Raw genomic sequence first — 18170 nt, 5'->3', positions numbered from 1 at the left:
TACATAAACATTCCGAAGCCAACTACATACTTATATCCGATTTAAGAGACGTACAAATTCCCATGCAGCCACACAGAAACATATCACATTTCGTACAAATGAACTCTAAAAATAGAACATACGCATGCTATAAGGGATTCATTCTATAAATCTAAGTTTCTGTATCACAGTTCTGTGATGTGTGTAGTCTTGACTGTGCAGCAGTAGACAGAAGGGGAGACTGTGGCCTTGAACTATCAATTTTATTTGATGGAGACCGAACATCCTTCTCTGCTGTCGATGGAAGTGATGCAATAGCCACACTTTCTAATGCACTCGAGGCTCTGGAACACTCGGAGGGTGTAGGGGATCGCAATGAACCAGCTGGAGAACTCGTTCGAGACCCTTGTACTGACGATCGAATCGAACTAACAGTTGCAGGCCTAGAACTGGCATTACTAGGTGATCTCACTTCAGTTCTGAGTTGGGATTCTAGTTCCATTGTCTGAACGTTGCCGGGGATGGGCGATACAGCATCAGAATTGTCTTGAATCTGTGCCCTATTGCTACGGACAGAAGCTGAACGAGCACTGAATGCCCTTGTACTCTGTTTAGAGTCTCGACCATACTGCTCCAAGTTTCTGAAAAGCTTTGACTTAGTCGTAATGTTGAGAGGTTTTCGTTCTGTTTGCCACGTTCCTACGAATGAGCTCCAGGGCGGAGCGGTGGATGGTCGAACTGAGCTGTTGAGGTGACCTCGATTGTTACTGATGATGGTCGTCTTGCCTCGTCTCAAAGAAGGACGCTACAGGGAGAAAGGGGCATGTCGTAAATTTGGAATGTGCCAACAATTAATAATACTGCTCGTACCTCTTTGTGCTTGGCTGGTACTTCATAGTTCTGAAGTCTCTTTGGACTGAAAGCAGTTTCATACTGCAATAAAGAAAAGAAGTAACACAATTTTCATGGGTCATCATACGTACCTGATTAGCACTGAAATGGGAAGACATCTTGATGAACAAAATTCTTCTCAGACATTTGCTATGCAGTTACGATGGCAACAGACAGAAAGGTCATGGGCGTCGTCATGTGACTTTTGCACAAAAAGATATTCTACGTACACTTCATCAAGTGATAAAGCAAAGTGCTAATCATCTGCGCTTGCAAACAGACTCTGTGCTACACTATGTCGATGCCCATGGACATTGAGAGGTTCAACTTCAATAAGATATTCCGTGACATTGAAAGACATGTGGAGATTCGCCTCAAGGCTCATCAAAGCAAGCGAACACAAACCAATGCTCGATTTTATGAGGCTTTTGAAACCCTGAGCCAGCTACTAGGTCCTCTGAAGGAGCACCAGAAAGCAATCTCTGAAGGATGCTCTAAGTAAGTTGAAGAGGCTGAACTTACAGCACCAATGTTCAACCAATACAGTCATGGTTTTTATAGCTAGGAAGAGTAGCTAGCCAGCTCCAACCCCCATATAATAACATTAAAGCCAATTATCACCATTTTTATGTTTACCTATTTCGGTTAACACCTCTCACTCGTGCACACACAATGTAGGTATGACTTTGTTCATCCTGATGGTAAAGTAGTCAAGGGCAACGGTTATCGGAGTCTTCTTTTCCTTCTCTCCTGCCTCCTACAGCCAGTATGCGACCTAGTGGTGAAGATCTCCAAAAACGTTGGCAATCTGACCTTCTCCTCCGTAGATGCCATCAACAACCTTTGCGCCTACTGCAGGGCTTTGCAGGTAACGAGGTTGTTTGTGTGTTTAAGTTGTGCCGAAAGTATACGTGCACGTGTAAAATACCAATCACATAGCGTCTCTATCACATAGCGTCTCTACACCTGCACACCACTGGCACGTAGCACAGTAATGCTATTTATTATTGTAGGGAAGCTGCACTCACTGTCTTTCATTTTTGTAGGGTATGGAGGTGCTGTTCCGCAATTCAGTGTACCTAATGCAGATCACCCCAGCCCCACAGCTGTTCAACAATACTCCTCTGAAGGATCAAATGTTGAAAGCCCTGTCTCACGAGTATCTTTGTAGGGACGTCTTCTATGGCAAGCTCCACGGTTTCCAGGTATAGCTAGTGAATCCTTAGATGGGCTGTAAACAAAATAATGATCTGTACACCTCTGTGACCTTACAGGAGCTACAGTACTTGCAAGTATTCTAATAATATTCCCTTGCATACACAGTACGCCCCCACAATGAAACCTCTCTTGTACATGGTCAACGTAGCCATGGCTTCCTATGAGCAATGGTACAACGCTGACAGAGGAGAGTCCATGCTCAGACAACTAGTCTCCTCCATACTGACTGGGGGAAGGTACATGCAGGTAAGCAAGCGCTCAACTACTAGGGCCCTCACTGCTCTTACTGTAAATCTCAAATTTGATAAATACCCCATTGTGGTTTTCAATGGTTATCAGCTATGATAAGTACTCAGGCGTGTTCCTTCATTAATTCTTTTTTAAGTTGCTGTGTGTTTGCAATGATTACAGAACTCATCTCGTCGTGGTCTGAAACTGGACAAGCTCACCACGGACACCTCAGTCTATTTTGTCAAGGCCTTCTGGTCGCTCCTCGAGGGAGATGCACTCAAGGTAAGTGGGTGTAGTGTGTAGTGTCTGGTCACTCCTCGAGGGAGATGCACTCAAGGTAAGTGGGTGTAGTGTGTAGTGTAAATTTACACTTGTAATCAATCAGTGAACCGGAACCAACAATCAGTGAACCAGAACTAATTATGCTGGCAGATATTCATCACATTACTTTAATTAATGCTCTGGACAGTTCAGTAATGTACATGTATAGTCTGATGATATCTGTATGGTGGTAGGAAAGAATCGTATAGTATAATAATGGCATTACACGTTGCGATGTATTCGTTGCAAGGTGTGTTAAAACTTTGCCATTGTGTGTGCATGCACTTTCATAGACAACACTCTCCCCCCTCAATGCAGAAAGGGATGAATGTGATTGCTCACTCTGTGGATGTGAAGCATACGTTGGAGATACCAGCCAAGACAATCAAGCTAGAGGGGACCAAGGGGGAGGAGGTGGAGTTGATCCCACCCTCTGGGACACTAGGCTACAAACCCATCCCTCTCCTGCTCCTCTCACACAAGTGGAGGGAAGGACAACAACCCGTGAGTTTGTATGATTTGTACTCGGTAATAATTATTTTGGTTTCCATAATTAGGCTAACTATGTTATGTTATTGTAGTTACAGGCCTTTCCCTTTGCTTGATAGACAATCCAAATATTTAAACAATAAATCCTGTCTGTACTGTCAATAGGTGTGTGTCCACTAATAATCCAATAATTACTAATTAATTAAAGCGTGCAATAGTGTGCATGAGCTTATCCCCCCCGCCCCCCCACAGAGTCGTGCAATAGTGTGCATGACCTTATCCCTCCCGCCCCCCCACAGAGTCGTACAGTATCTAGCAGGACTCCTCGGCCCCTTCCTCCAGCCACTGGGCTCATCTTCCACATGCACGGTGGAGGCTATGTGGCACAGTCTCCAAATAGTCATGAGGTGAGAGCTATTATAGTGTACACACATAATATTATTATTGCTAAAGAAGAGTGAATGACCTAAAGTGTGTACTGTGTGATGATGATCCTTACCCATTGCATAATTATGTAGAAAAGTACTTCAATTTTCCATAGTCAAGAAAACTTTTATTTTGAGCAAGCTAGGGTCCTGTATTAATTACACACACTAATTATGACCATTTCAGTTTTACCTTCGTAAGTGGACCTTTGAGCTGGAGACACCGATTGTGTCTGTGGATTACACACTGGCCCCAGAGGGTCCCTTCCCCAGAGCACTGGACGAGTGTGTGATGGCCTATGCCTGGGTCCTACAGAACACAGACAAGCTAGGTACAATCAATTATTAGCAGCGGGGGGAATAGCATGGTTTTTTCGGCTCCTTTTGAAACCTCTCAATTGTATCTATACTATTTCTCAACTTTTTTTTAACGTACAATTAAGTTATTGCTCTTATGTTAATTGTAGGAACTACAGCGGAGAGAATCATCTTCGTGGGTGACTCAGCAGGGGGCAACTTCTCCATCACGCTAGCCATGAAGGCCAAGGAGCTCGGTATCAGAATGCCTGACGCTATTCTCTCCGTCTACCCATCCACCAACAGCACGTCTGCTGCGTGTGCCTCTCGTGTTCTGGCCGTAGTCGACCCTATACTGCCCCTTGGTATAATGTTGGCATGTCAACAGGCCTACACAGGTCAGCTGCCCGATGACGAGGTGCTCAAGATGAGGGGAGAGTACAGAGACAGGATTCACAAAGCTAGGGGATTCTACACCCCTGATCCAGACTCAAAAGATGCTAGGTGAGCACTCTAAATGGGTTATAGCAACCTCTTTTGTTTACATGCATGTTAGAATATAATCTTAGAACATGCATTCTGTAGCTTTAAGAGACCTGTTCTTATTTTGTTCACCCGTTCAGAACTCCCCCACCGTCAACACGTAGTAGCTCCTCCAAGGCCAGTAAGCAGCTCCCTGAGCGCCCTCCTCCCCCTAGCCTCAACAGCCTCAGGGAGGTACACAAGAAAAGTAAAGGTATGAACAGTTCGACCCTTTGTGTACAGTACTGAGTTTATAGTAGTGTGATTAGTCTATATCCTATGTACATGTTATTGGAAAGCAGCCCTTTACAGGACGATTCCCTCTGACCTAATTGGTATGTAGGTAGTACGTACGTACAGCATGTGAATCATGTGATATTGCATTGAGTGTGTTGTGTGGTAATGGTTATATTGAACTCTGTACCCAGTAGACACTGGGCAAGATTCCTGTTGGCTAGTGTGACTGTATTTCTTGTTGTTCAGGCTATAGCAAGATAGAGGATGCACTGGAGGAGGTGGAACTGAATGGAGACGAGGAGGAGCAGTCCGATGGGGCAGAGGCCCTCGACAAAGAAGACGACCCTAATGTAAGTGGGTAATCAACAACCTCACATGTGTGGTGGTATATAGAACATACGCTGAAGCCTCGCAGTGATGGTAACTATTTTGAGGTTAGGTACCACAATAATCCAAGATAGAAGAGGTCACACAGTACTGCTTTGAAGTTCCTTGGTGATTCGTAAGGAATAGTGTGCTGACCACTCTAAGGAACGAATTGTGCAGTGTGCCATATATAGCAGTATGTAATATGGCAGTGTGTAATGTGAGACACAACTGTTGATTGTCCCCCTCAAGCATTGTCAACGCTTGCAACTATATTTCCTTAGGGGATTGCATGTGTGGGAGGCTCATTGTATTTACACAAGGTCAATCACCCTTTAGATGTCACAAAAATGGTATTATAGCCTCTTTTGCAAATCAGGAACCATGTAGTATAGTAACTCTAAATCAAATGTATGTATGTATGTATAAAAAGTACCAGTGCTTGGCAGACAGAATACTAGGACATGCCTCTCTCCTCTCTCAGATGCAGTCCCTGTTGCCAAACCTTCCCAAGCCGTGTGTGCCCGAAGAGGGAGACAAGTTGTCAGAACAAGAGATTGAGGAGCTGGCCACAGAGCTTATGAAAGCGTTTGATTCTCCTGCGATCACCAACGACCCCTATATGTCTCCCATGTTGGCCACACCTGAAATGCTCGCTGGATTGCCCCCTGTCCACTTAGTGGTACGTCTAGCTGAGTGTACTTTGTTAAAATAGGATTATAACTACTGCATGTGAAGCACTTGAATCAAGCCTACAAATAATATTGAAGCCCCCTTCCTAGAATCTATCTATATCCAGTCTATTCATGATGTGTTGTTGCATCTAACATTGTATTCACATACTTTATCATATTCACATTCAGGGAGCATCCCTAGATCCACTGCTAGATGACTCAGTGAGCATGGCACAACTGCTCAAGTCCGTCAATCAACCTGTCTCTCTGGACATAGTTCACGGGCTTCCCCATGGGTTTCTGTGTATGGTCAGTCTGGGTAACAACAGCGACCTCAACCATGCACACCGACTGTGCCTGAGCATCTTGAAGAAAGAACTTGTTACTACCCCCAAAGAGTAACTGAATAGTTTCTAGACTACTATAGTGCTCTTTTTTTTTTTACCCATTTAATTTGTAGAAACTGGTATAGTTATAATTATGTATAACTTCTTGCACACAATATTTGTCAGTTCCAAAAAATTTGTTGTCTATTAAGTAACATTCATGTTGACTTAATCAGTATAAGAGCTTACAATAATGGGGTGGAAATACACTCAGTGAGAACAAACATTATTATAACATGACACACATGCAGCCAGAGTTACTATGTTTGACAATGGAGCTTATAAACTGAACAATTGTAATCGTCCATTAAGTTCATCTGCAACAACCAGTTCATTCTCCTTGGTAATACACATATGGCGAGGATGGTTGAACATTCCAGGCTCGTTCCCTTTCTGTCCAAAATGCTTCAAAAATGTCCCAGAAGGTGAGAATATCGAGACACGATTGTTTCCGGACTCGCTGACAGCTATGGAGCCATCAGTGCAAACTACCACTCCGTACGGTAGGTAGAGCTCTCCGGGTCCGACTCCCTCACTTCCAATTTTGAGTAGAATGCTCCCCTTTGGATCTAGTCTCCACACACAGTGACTCCCTCTGTCAGCTACCAGCAAGCTACCATCTTGATCCACAGCTATGCCTGCCGGTAGTTTGAGCAAATCTCCAAGCATGTCCATCGTCTCTTCGTTGAGGGTTTTGTCGTATTTTCCGTTGCTGTTAAAGATGTGGATGGCATTTCTATCCCAGTCGCTGATGTAGATCTTCTTGTTCGGACCAACAGCTATTCCCCAGGGCTCTCCAAGACTACTACCCCTCAGGGACTTTTGTCCAAACTTGGAGAGGTATTTACCGCTTGAGGTCAGTTTTTGCACACGAGGATTGTCACGTTGTAGCACAAGCAGATGCATGTTTTTGTCGACAGCAATTGCACAGGGTTCTTCGAATTCACAAGAGATCTTTCCTTCTTTTCCAATGGAATCAATAAACTTCCCATTGCTCGCAATAATTCTCAAACAGTGGTTCTTGACATCAGAAAGTACGATAGAGTTATTCTCGCCAATACAGATTCCACAGGGGTTAACAATTTCTGTCTTTGAACGACTTAGTTTGTTGAACACCTTGGTCGGTTGAACGATGGGTGTTTGGACATTGAGAGAGTCGAAACGGATTGGCACAAGTGGCAAATGGTTTGTAGTTCTATTGAGGCCTCCTGGAGTAGAATGTCTGCGACCAAGAAGAGCATGTTGGGGTGGTAAATCATCGTCCTCTTCAGATTCTTCTGTCAGTTCTTTAATGGACTCGATTCGTACATTCATAACGCAAGGTCGAGTATCTTGAAACGATTTCGAATACTTCAATGGCGATTTCTTTGGCTGAAGAATAAGCTTAGCCTTTTTCTGAGCTTCACCTGCCACAAGGTACGGGTCTTCTTCGTTTTCGACTTGAATTGGACGAGAGAGGTAGTAACCTGAGTCAGCATCAGGATAGAACTCGCACAGAGAGATTAGCTCGTTCACTTCCTTCTGAATCTTTACAGTGCTGTCGTTCTTGAATCCAACGTAAGTTGAGGAAAATTTGGAAGCAAATAGAGCTTCTTCAATGTCAAGGATTCCTTGCTCTTGCTGATCGAGCTCGTCTGTCAGTTCTTCTTTCTCAGTGATAATTCGAACAGTGTATATCTCGTCCACAAGCTCCAAGGCTGTAGCTAATGCTCTTTGAATGCGTTCTTGTTTCTCTGATAGCCATTTACTGTATTTCTGCACTTGAGCCAGTTTTGTCTCAGCATATTTCTCAATGGTGCCGAGTATAGCTTTCTCTCGCTGGTCAACTGCTCTTCTCAATTGATTGAAAACTTCCCGAACTGTATCCGTACAAATATTTTGATTGGCTTCAATTGCCTCCTGATCTTGCGACAATTGCTCCACAGCTTTCTCAGCACGAGCTGCAAATTGGTGTGCAGGTTGAATCAAGCTCTCCAAGTGAGCAAGGTCCTCTAGCAGGAATTTAACACTCTTTCCACAGCTATGAGACATGTGCTCCTCTTCAGTGCACCCATAACACACCACCAGTCCACAATCATCACAGTAATAGTCCAATGGTTGATCGTGATCTGGGCACTGGGAAGTAAGTAGTAAACTTGGATCTTCTTCGAATGATACAAGATTTGCTTTGTGCTGCTTTAGATTGTTAATAGTGTGTTCCTTGTCTTCTTGGGTGAGCGTTTCGATTACTTCTGCAAACTTTGAAGGCACCAAAAGATCATTAACATCTTGTATCTTTGTGATCTGAAAACATATTGGGCACCCTAACTTCAGAGGATTGCACATTGCATCTTCAGCAGGCAGCAGGCAGTTTGCACAGAATGAGTGAGCACAAAGAAGCATTCTGGGATCTTGCAGGAAACCATTGCATACTGAGCATATCAGTTCTCTGTATACTTTCTGTTGGCTCACACTCACAGGTAGATCTAGTTGGAGATCTGGACTGGGTACTGTTGCAGCCATTGCAGTCGGAGGTGGTGTCCTTAATAGCTAGCTGAGTTTATAAACTTGATCACATACTGCAGCACATGCCTGAGCAAAAGGAGGGAGGGGCTTGTAGATCTAACAACTGCTGACGTTTTGTGAACGTAGCTTACTGGTCTAGCGATCAGTTCAGTGTCAGTGTGCTGTCCATATAAATTGAGTGCTGTTGAGACTGGAGTTGTGATCATGGACTCCTTAGAAGAAGAGATGTCCAGGTGAGCATCTATAACATAAGAGTAACATGTGTGTAAGCATCTCAGTGCTCAGTGGAGTGTTGTTATGTAGACATAATCTAATAAAATGACTACAACCCACACAACTACAGATTTGAGCAAGAGGTACTTGGGGCCACATCGTCCAAACCTCGTCCATTAATGGGTACCAAGCCCTCCCCTCTGATGTCGGTCGCCCAGAGACCAGCTGACAATACTCCGAGACCCCTCCTCCCTCCCGGACAGCTGAGCAGTGCACCGAAGCCGCTTATGCCTGCCACTCAGTCTGGATTTGTTCCTCGACAAGCCCTCAAGTCAGCTGGGCCACCTGTTAGACCTCTCATGGGAGTCAATAGCAGTCATTCTGAGGGCCAGGGGCTGCCCCCTCAAATGCTACAAGGGGGACCACCAAGACCCCCCGGACACATGCCACCCCCTGGACACATGGGACCCCCCGGACACATGGGATTTCCTCCCCCTGGAATGGGTCCACCACCAGGACAGGTATGTTATGCATTACACACGGTTTGATAAGTTCCCACTACCCCCACTTGTACTGTCTCCCCCCTTTTTTCAATGTGCTATTTTTCTTGTCTGCAGCATCCAATGTATTCCCCGGCTCCTGTCCATCCCCATCCACCACAGATGCAGCAGTACCCTCCTCAAATGCAGGTCAGCTCAGTACACATTTCCTTTTCAGTTTTAGCCGCTAGTGTGTGTGGTTATGGATGCATGTTATAGTCTGTTTGTGTACATGTAAACTCTGGGAGGTGTAGATCTAAACCTTTAAATTCAGGCCAGTTTTTGGAGCTTATCTTTGATTGTCCATAACTTGTGTTGTGAACGTCCGATTTCAAATTGTTTAGTAGCTCTTTGATAGTGCTACAATATGGCGTGGTTAGATCAATGATTTATTTCTGGCCCAAAAGTAATTGTCGAAAAAAACGTGGTATATAATTATAGGTGTGGGTGTTTTATCTACATCGCCTTCACAGATGCATTCTGGCTCAATGACTCCTCTCAATCCGATGGCCATTGCTCAAGCTGTAGCCGGGGCAACCGGTTCCTCAGGAATGTCAGGTGAGCCGATTTCCATTGATTGTCCAAACCGTGCACACTGTTAAAACTGTAAGAGCATACAAGAATTATTTTATTAGTGTAGCAATACTTAACTGCTTATATCTACCCAGTACATACAGCGACTATGTCTGGGATGGGTGCTAGTCTCCTTCCAGTCCCGCCCATGCCTCCTAAGAAGGGTCTGGTGGGGAAGGTCAAATCTGACCCCAAGAAGCTGCGTATGGGCGGGGGGAAGGTGTGGGAGGACACCTCATTGGACGACTGGGACCCGAGTGAGTGGGTGTGGGAGGGAGGGGGCAGCCTCTGCTTGCACAGTAATAGTTTATGGTACAGATGAGTTTAAGACACTCTTTGAATAATTTATTCCCACACACACACAGATGATTTTCGCATCTTTGTTGGTGACCTTGGTAACGATGTGAATGACGATACACTGGCTAGGAGCTTCTCGCGATTTCCCTCTTTCCTCAGGTCTAAAGTAATCAGAGACAGGTACTCCAAGAAGACCAAGGGCTATGGCTTCGTCAGTTTCAAGGACCCCAAAGACTTTATGAGTGCCATGAGAGAAATGAATGGTGAGCTTATAGTTGCCAAGTTACACAGTGTAGCTGCACAAGTCAGGTGGTGTCATTAAGGTATAACAACTTTGGGGTCCGCTGATTGGTTGTGTGTACACAAATGGTTTACTTGGGTAATGGATGTCTAGCCTTTATAATATATAAGCCTGGCCCGAAATGGGCTTGTTTTGATAGCTAATTTTGAGTGTCATAACTTTGAAAGGCCTATATCTAATGATGTGTTTAGATCAGTGATTGCTTTCGTATCAATTGTCCCATTTGAAGCATGGGCTATTATCAGGGTGGCTATTATTATTAGAGTTCATGACTAAAGGTTGTTGCTACTCCATTTCATTGTTAGTGTTTGTTAGTGTGTGTGTGTGTTGTGTTTATGCAGAGAGATACATAAGAGTACTCTCGCTAAAGGTTATTGCTATAAATTATACATGTACTCTATTTCAATGTGTGTTGCATGTGTTTATGCAGGGAGATACATTGGAAACAGACCTGTCAAACTACGCAAGAGCACATGGAAAGACAGACAATTACTGGTGGTCAAAAAGAAAGAGAAAGAGAAGAGAAAATTGGGATTCAAATAGCTTAAGAATTCTTATTCTATTTATACAATTCCATGCCATCACATAATTATAATATGATTCACACTTTCTTTGAAAAATATTATCGTAACATTTGTATGCAACTGCACATCATATAAGCCCACAAAATAATGTTGTTAACACAATTACTGTACATCACATACAAGTATAATTAAAAGTAGAGTACATTCCATAATCACAACAATTAAATACAGCAGCTAAATAAAAATAATATAAACATAGACTACCAAGCAAAAAATAAACTAAACTCAGCTAACATTGAACATTTGTAGTCTCTGGTTCATTTGGTCTACAACTACGACATGTCCACAATTGTCCACACACAGATGCCTAGGATGGTCAAACTGTCCGGGATCAGATCCTTTCTCGCCAAAACAACGAATAAACGATCCATTCTCGGAAAATATCGACACACGATTGTTCCCACTCTCAGTGACCACAATCGATTTGTTACTAAGCACTATGATGCCATAAGGAAAGAGGAACTGTCCAGGACGCGTTCCTTTGCTGCCTATCCTCTGGACCACGTCTCCGTGAATCGTGACCTCCCAAATACAGTGATTTCCACGATCCGTAACTAGTACGTTTCCTAGATGATTGATTGCCAGTCCAGCTGGAAATTTGAGCAAGTTGTTTTCTTCGCCAATTTTTTCTAATTTCCCAAGTTTGGAAATTTTGATGATCTCGTTCTTGTCCCAGTCTGAAATGAGTATGGAATTATCGGAGGTTAGTGCAATGCCCATAGGGTCACCCAGCTGACTGCCAAGAAGAGTCTTCTGTCCGAACCTTGTCAGGTACTTGCCGTTAGAAGTGAACTTTTGAACTCTAGGATTGTCTCGCTCAGTCACATACAAATTATTATCAGAATCGATGGCGATCGCTGATGGCTCTTTGAACTGTCCTCCTGTTCTTCCCTCTTTGCCAATCGTCTCGAGATAAGCTCCATTACTGTCAAGCACACGGAGGCAGTGGTTGTAGACGTCTGTGACGACGAAGTGCCCATTCAGCTCGACAAAACAGCAGATTCCGTTCGGATAAACCGTCTCTTGCATGGATTTAGAAGACAACATCTCATTGCCGATGATTTTGACAGGTTGTACAACGGTAGGTGCTTCTTTTGGAGGCAGGGGAGGGTAAACAATGTCATCAGGGAGAGTGACGGAGCGTTTCTTACTGACATGTAGCTTTTTAGAAGAAATTGGGCCCGTGTTTGCATCGCTTATTTTTCTTGGCTTTGGTTTTGGTTTTGGGCGAGGAGGATGACGGTTGGGATGGTTTGATGGGATGGGAGGTGGCTTGGTGCGGGGCTTAGGCTTGGGGCCACAGAAGTCATCTAGATCATCGTAGCCCTGCATGAATGTGGTTATTATACCGGCAATACACATCAAGGTGTCATACAGGATTTTGATGTAGAGGGGGCCGGGAAATAAGAAAAGTAACCAGAACATTTTGCTAAAAAAAAAGGTCAACTGTTATTGTGTTGCAATACCCTGTTTATAGTCTGTAGCTATGGACACTCAGTCATACAACTGTATAGCTGAATGCAAAAAAGGGGGGGGGGAATTGGAGCTATGGGGGGGTATCCCCCTTTCCCCTGTATGACACCCTGCACATGGATCAACAAGATGTACTAATTAAGTTTTGCAAAGTAAAGTTGCTAAAAGGCGGCAAGGCATTTAGCCAGAATTAAGCACCACTGTCATAGAGCTGATTTTAAACTGTTATGCTACGGACCGTTGAGCAGCACACACAAACACCGAGGCATAATGAATTAGATCCTTTGCTGACACTGTCACTGACCTCACTATCACTGGAGTCTGAGAGAATTGGATTCACAGACGAAGTAGAGCTTGATCGTATAAAACGAGAGGAAGGGAGCGTCATGGCTTTCGCTTTAGGACTGTCCAATTGGAGAGATCTCGGCTGATAGTTCTGATACTCATTGTCCCAGCCTGTGATATTGTGTGGGCGTGCCGTGTTCGGGGTAACCCTCCGAGACCTTGGTCTAGGGGGCAGTTGTGGAGGGGAGGGTTCTCTAATAATCCTTAAAGATTTCCTCGGAGGTACCTGAGGATTCACAGATAGCTGTTGATGGGAGGACTTGGGAAACGGTTGAGGGACGTCGTAGAGGCTGCTTGATTTACTTGGTTTCCCCTCTGGCTCGTACTCAATGCTTGATTTAGTTTCATCAACCCTCACTTGCTTTTGCGGAGGTTGGCTCTGTTCATCTTCGAACCTCAGCGGCACGTCTAGGTAAGGGTCCTCTTCCTCGCTCACAACCAGTCTACGGAGTGTGACAAACGGAGAATTCGGTTTTTGTTGACGTTCATTCAGTATGCCAGTCTCAGCGAAGGCACTCGGACTCTGACTCTCTCGAAACAGCAGGGAGCCTTGATCACATGACTGTTGTAGTAGTTCACCCACGGCCATGACTGACTGTTCTTTGGCCTCGAGATCTTCACTAATGGCTTGTCTCCGAAGGAAGAGTGTAGAGAAGTCGTTGCTATCAATGAGTCTTTCAAGTTCTGCAACTTTCACTAGAATGGCATCATGGTGATTCTGTAGTTTTTGATTGTGCGAGTCAAGTCGATTCAATTTGACATCACTGTACTTCTGCACGGTAGACTTGAGAGCTGATTCTCGTTGCTCGATAACTTTTCGGATCTTCTTGAAATATAGCTCGATTGCTTCAAATGTGCTTTGAGTATTATTTGAGATCATATCCTTCTCCTTGTAAAGTTGCTCTATCATTCCCTCAGCTCTTGTGGCCACCTGTGGTGAGAGTGATAACACAATCAGTGTAGATGACTATCACTAATTCACTGTACATGGTATAAGGTTACAGCTCTAGCTAGCTGGAAAATTGCCATTGAAACGAGGAAATCCTACAACACCTAAAAACAAAAACAGTCAAAGAGCAGGAATTTACCCTAGATCATGAGTCTATATAGGTGCGGTTGCTTATGCAAGTTATATCTTTCAGTGTCACTCAAAAAACAAACTGACAAGAAGGAATTTAGTCTTACATGAAAGTTTATTCAACTGGTTAACAATAGCAAACTAAGAGGTGACATGCAGTACAACTGCATAGCAACTCATGCAGGTGAGCTTGCTGTATCATATTACGTATACGCTCCTAAATAGGCGAAAATAACTGAAAATCCTAATGACAGCAGTAATTATAAATGTTACGACAACACCTAAAATAATAATAACAGTCTAGTCTCCGTGTGCATCAACAAACGTGAGACTCACAACTCACTACTAGACTACCCACCAATCCTCACCTCACAAGCTGGTTGGATTAAGCTCCGTAGTGTTTGTATCTGCTGAGGCAGCACTTTGTCAGTGTCTTCAAAGTTGTGTCCTCGATGAGTGGAGCTGGTGCATTTTGGACAAAGCAACTCATTGCAGTCTTGGCAGAAAAACTCGATCGACCTCATATGCTGCGGACAGTTGATTGCTTGGATTAAGGACTGGCTCCTCGAAGATAACAGTTTTCTTGTGGTTTTCTTTTCTGGTTCGGAAACAAGAGCAACGAGTCGCTTTAGGGCATAGTTGGTAACGAGCTCCTGTACAGAGCCCGGGGGTAGTCTTGTGACTTGTCGACAGCTGGGGCACTCCAGGTCGCCTTTCTGTAGCTCAGATCCAGCTCCATACTTGTACTTGCTTTGTATGGTCTGTTTCAAGCAGGCAAGGCAGAATGAATGGGCACAACTGAGAACCTTGGGCTCACTGAGAAAATCCAGACAAATAGCACATATCAATTCTTCTCGGATTTTTGCTCTGAAAGTGCTGCTCCTAGTTTTTGATGTATGAGTCCTGTGAGCCATGGCCCAGTGGATTACTTCTTCTCTTGCTAAATCTATAGGCTACAGCACCTAGCTAGCTCACTGCTGCATGTACTTACATACAGTACATGCAGTAGTAAAAACGTGGGTGTGGACAGAACACTGATGATGTATTGCATTATTCATTGCATTCCACAGCCCCACCCATTCTTATTGGGTAGGCCAAGGGGAAACCCCCATGGGTTCCTTACAAGCAGATTTTGACTTTGATATCCAAGTAAAATGACATACACACATATGTACCTTTCCGATAAATTTTTTAGGCCCTGATCTGTATTATTGTGAGCGATCCAGATAATAAGTTAACTGTATCACGACTCAGGAGTGTTTTTATGCTTTAATACCATTTTCTACCTTATGATGTCAATTCACCATTCACTCACACACTTGTGGTCATACTAGCTGTACTAGCTGTACATATTTGAACATTAGATAATAAAATAACAAGTAAGCCACAGCAATGAATGGTTACATAAATAGCAATCCATTTTCAGTTACACTGAACTTGAATACCCTACCAGCTGGCAGTGGGGAAAGTTGATGTGCAATAAACAGTGATACTGTTTGTTCATAAACAGAATGTTCCAAATAGAATCGATACTTCACCATCCTCTGCCATAGCTTGGGCATGAAATCATTACCAGCTAAAGTCTTTTCAACCTAGAGAAAAACACGTACAATAATAATTATGCTATGGGAATAAGTTAACCACCTTTGTTTCCTTGTGCCATTGTTTGGTTGATTTGTAGAAGATAAGTGGTTTCGATGCAAACACAATCAAATGGTATTCTTGAATGAGTTCTTTTAGCGTTGAAATCCAGTGATTCTGAATTGTTTCAAACTTGTCTTTGTCCATCCAATAATAAGAAGCAACGTTGTCCAGCACCAAAGCACAAACTCTGCTATGAGTGTGCAGAAAAGTCTTCAAATATTGCAGTGTCACTGTCAACTCACCAGACGAGCTGCAATAAACCACATGTACTCTAGCCAAGCACGAGAGAACTAAGTCTTTGTATTCTTGTGAATTTTTGTCCTGTGTTGATGCAAAATGTTCGATTTGAGACACATGCCTTTCCAAAAGGTTTGTCAGGCGCTGTAAATCAAACTTGTGGTCAGTCGAAATAAACACCACTTCAGTTTCTTTGCCAAGTTTACATCCTTGATATAATTTAGGGAGTACGCACCGAGCAACAATGTTGAGAAGGATTTCGGATTTGCCAGTTCCTTCAGTTCCACAAAACTCGATGACATCACCAGCTTTCAGTCCTCCATGGTCCTCTGGAGACAACCTGGAGAAAAACGGTAGGTCTAGATTTCCAAGCTGCTCTTTCACTCCTAGCCTGGAGAATAGCTGTAAAATTAATGAGAGGAGAGACTAATAAATGTACACATATGATTACCTGAAGAGCAGATTCAGCCATTTTTTGCAAAGGAAACGCCTATTATTTTTGGTTTGTTAGATTAACGACCATTGATAACTATAGTGGGGTGGATTTGACACTTTGGAAAAGATCAGGGCACCCTGTGTGCAGGCCTTATAGAGACAGTTACACCCCTCGCAGAGCCCGAAAGAGAGTTCATGGATGCTGCAGCACTTTCTCAAGGCTCCTTTGGTGTGAGTTAATTGGCTTACATATGTCATGTATGTGATAAAATTGAGGATTCAATGCTGCATACACAGTAAGCCCACCTGATAAACCAACTATAAGAGGCAAGAGTACTCCTGCTGTAGGTCATAAGTTAATGTTTCATATTACTAGCATATTTTGTGCATACAGTGTACGCTATGCAAGCATGCATCTTCCTTGTTAATTATATCCATTCTCGTTGTTTTTGGAACGATTCATTACATCTGATGTTGTGGAAATATGACCATGTGGAGTACGTACAAGTGTACTGCTCATATCAGGTGTTGAGATTTAGAGAATGTTATTATTCCCCACTACTGGTGATAACTCCCACAAAGGTGTATATATACTACAATGCAAAGGTGATCTTGTTTAAATTTCTGGCTGTAAGGTTTTGATTTCAAACCTATGCATCTTTATAGTTTCAGGAAGGAAAACCTGCATGACACATTAATTTTGTATAGGTGATGCCCTAGTAATGATGCTGTAAAAGTGCTGATTACAATTTTTTCTCTACCCACAGACTGACTTTCTGAAGGCACCCATCTCTGTAGCCATGAGCCAAGGATCCCAGCAGGACCTCCTCCTAGCTACCCTGGGTAGCCTGCTAGTGTGGACAGACTCTTACTTCATCTTACACGCCCTCAATCGGAAACGCTCTGCCGAATGGAACTGTCGGATTATCACCACCGTACATGCTCTTCTAGCGTCTGGTCTCTGCTTTACATCTGCTATCATTACAGGCCCGTGGCCGTTCACTTATCTCGGTGAAGCCAACACGAATCTACACAATATTGCCGTGGTCATCACCCTGGGCTACTTCCTCTTTGATTTCAGCTGGTGTGTGATCATGAGGACGGAAGGGCCTGTCATGCTGGCCCACCACGCCGTGTCGATATTTGCACTCGTTTATTCGCTCTACCATGGAAAGTTTGGCTCAGAGGTTACAGCTGTCATGGGTGCCAGTGAGTTCACCAATCCTCTCCTGCAGTTACGCTGGTTTATGAGACAGACTGGACAGTATAACGGGCGGAAAGCATTTTGGGTGGATTTGTTGTTCATGATAACGTTTGTTGGTGCCCGGTTAGGAGCCGGTAGTGTGTATCATTATGTGTGCCAGACCTCACCCAAGATCTATCTTGCAGCAAAGGCTGGTGGACAAGTTTTCTATATTATCAGTGTGGTGTTTGGAGTTCAAGTGCTCATGTTCTTTTACAAGAAATACCTGAGAAAGAGGAGAACAATGTAATAGTGACTGTGATTTATTGAGCTTTCTTTTTTTATCACATGCATGTTTGCATTGTTTTCTTATCACGTTTTCTTATCCTGCCTGTGTGAATTGCATGCAGCTTGCTACAATGAATGTACTAGCTGCACACAAACATAAACTTAGCTGGAGAGCCTGCACATTGCAAGGGGTGGATCTAAAAGAGGGCGTGGTGCTCAACCTGTAACCACATGGTGGAACCGAGTGGTGATAGATCATGATAGATGGTGGGACTGGGTGTGCAGTTCATTGTTCTTGAAGGCCTAGAAGAGAGCTGTTTCATAGGTACTAAGGTGAGAAGTCTTATCTTTGCACTGGGATTGTGAATAGCAGTGTGTGAATAGCAGCTCCTATCCTCCATATCCATATCCATATTCTCTTACATGCACTACTACAGCA

General features: G+C 43.7%; 6 protein-coding genes across 6 annotated transcripts; 3 read left to right on the top strand and 3 right to left on the bottom strand.

The window, feature by feature from the left end:
• Positions 1–40: 40 nt before the first annotated feature.
• On the bottom strand, positions 41–1104 carry LOC135341708 (protein Flattop homolog). Its single transcript, XM_064538369.1, has 3 exons — positions 963–1104; positions 850–912; positions 41–784 (listed from the first exon to the last, which is right to left on the bottom strand). Exons 1-3 carry the CDS (start codon positions 987–989, stop codon positions 152–154), a joined length of 723 nt encoding a protein of 240 aa, XP_064394439.1. The 5' UTR covers positions 990–1104; the 3' UTR covers positions 41–151.
• LOC135341694 (hormone-sensitive lipase-like) lies at positions 1089–6191 on the top strand. Its single transcript, XM_064538353.1, has 13 exons — positions 1089–1368; positions 1549–1738; positions 1917–2075; positions 2194–2334; positions 2500–2601; positions 2959–3144; positions 3429–3536; positions 3742–3886; positions 4022–4355; positions 4475–4587; positions 4857–4960; positions 5461–5658; positions 5840–6191. The coding sequence occupies exons 1-13, from the start codon at positions 1166–1168 to the stop codon at positions 6050–6052; spliced, it is 2196 nt and encodes a 731-aa protein (XP_064394423.1). The 5' UTR covers positions 1089–1165; the 3' UTR covers positions 6053–6191.
• A 2-nt stretch (positions 6192–6193) lies between these two features.
• Positions 6194–8619, bottom strand: LOC135341693 (tripartite motif-containing protein 3-like). The gene has a single exon (XM_064538352.1). It carries the CDS (start codon positions 8536–8538, stop codon positions 6316–6318), a length of 2223 nt encoding a protein of 740 aa, XP_064394422.1. The 5' UTR covers positions 8539–8619; the 3' UTR covers positions 6194–6315.
• Positions 8620–8634: 15 nt separating this feature from the next.
• LOC135341704 (RNA-binding protein 42-like) lies at positions 8635–11150 on the top strand. Its single transcript, XM_064538364.1, has 7 exons — positions 8635–8774; positions 8885–9275; positions 9372–9443; positions 9767–9851; positions 9962–10123; positions 10232–10426; positions 10895–11150. The coding sequence occupies exons 1-7, from the start codon at positions 8746–8748 to the stop codon at positions 11005–11007; spliced, it is 1047 nt and encodes a 348-aa protein (XP_064394434.1). The 5' UTR covers positions 8635–8745; the 3' UTR covers positions 11008–11150.
• An 8-nt stretch (positions 11151–11158) lies between these two features.
• LOC135341691 (tripartite motif-containing protein 3-like) lies at positions 11159–14959 on the bottom strand. Its single transcript, XM_064538349.1, has 3 exons — positions 14313–14959; positions 12826–13797; positions 11159–12374 (listed from the first exon to the last, which is right to left on the bottom strand). Exons 1-3 carry the CDS (start codon positions 14856–14858, stop codon positions 11274–11276), a joined length of 2619 nt encoding a protein of 872 aa, XP_064394419.1. The 5' UTR covers positions 14859–14959; the 3' UTR covers positions 11159–11273.
• Positions 14960–16340: 1381 nt separating this feature from the next.
• On the top strand, positions 16341–17833 carry LOC135341707 (TLC domain-containing protein 5-like). The gene is made up of 2 exons (XM_064538368.1): positions 16341–16491; positions 17028–17833. The coding sequence occupies exons 1-2, from the start codon at positions 16456–16458 to the stop codon at positions 17751–17753; spliced, it is 762 nt and encodes a 253-aa protein (XP_064394438.1). The 5' UTR covers positions 16341–16455; the 3' UTR covers positions 17754–17833.
• The last annotated feature ends 337 nt before the right edge of the window (positions 17834–18170 follow it).

The sequence above is a fragment of the Halichondria panicea genome, chromosome 9 (genome assembly GCF_963675165.1).
Source record: "Halichondria panicea chromosome 9, odHalPani1.1, whole genome shotgun sequence".
NCBI lineage: Eukaryota > Metazoa > Porifera > Demospongiae > Suberitida > Halichondriidae > Halichondria > Halichondria panicea.
This window is presented reverse-complemented; position numbering and strand designations above follow the sequence as displayed.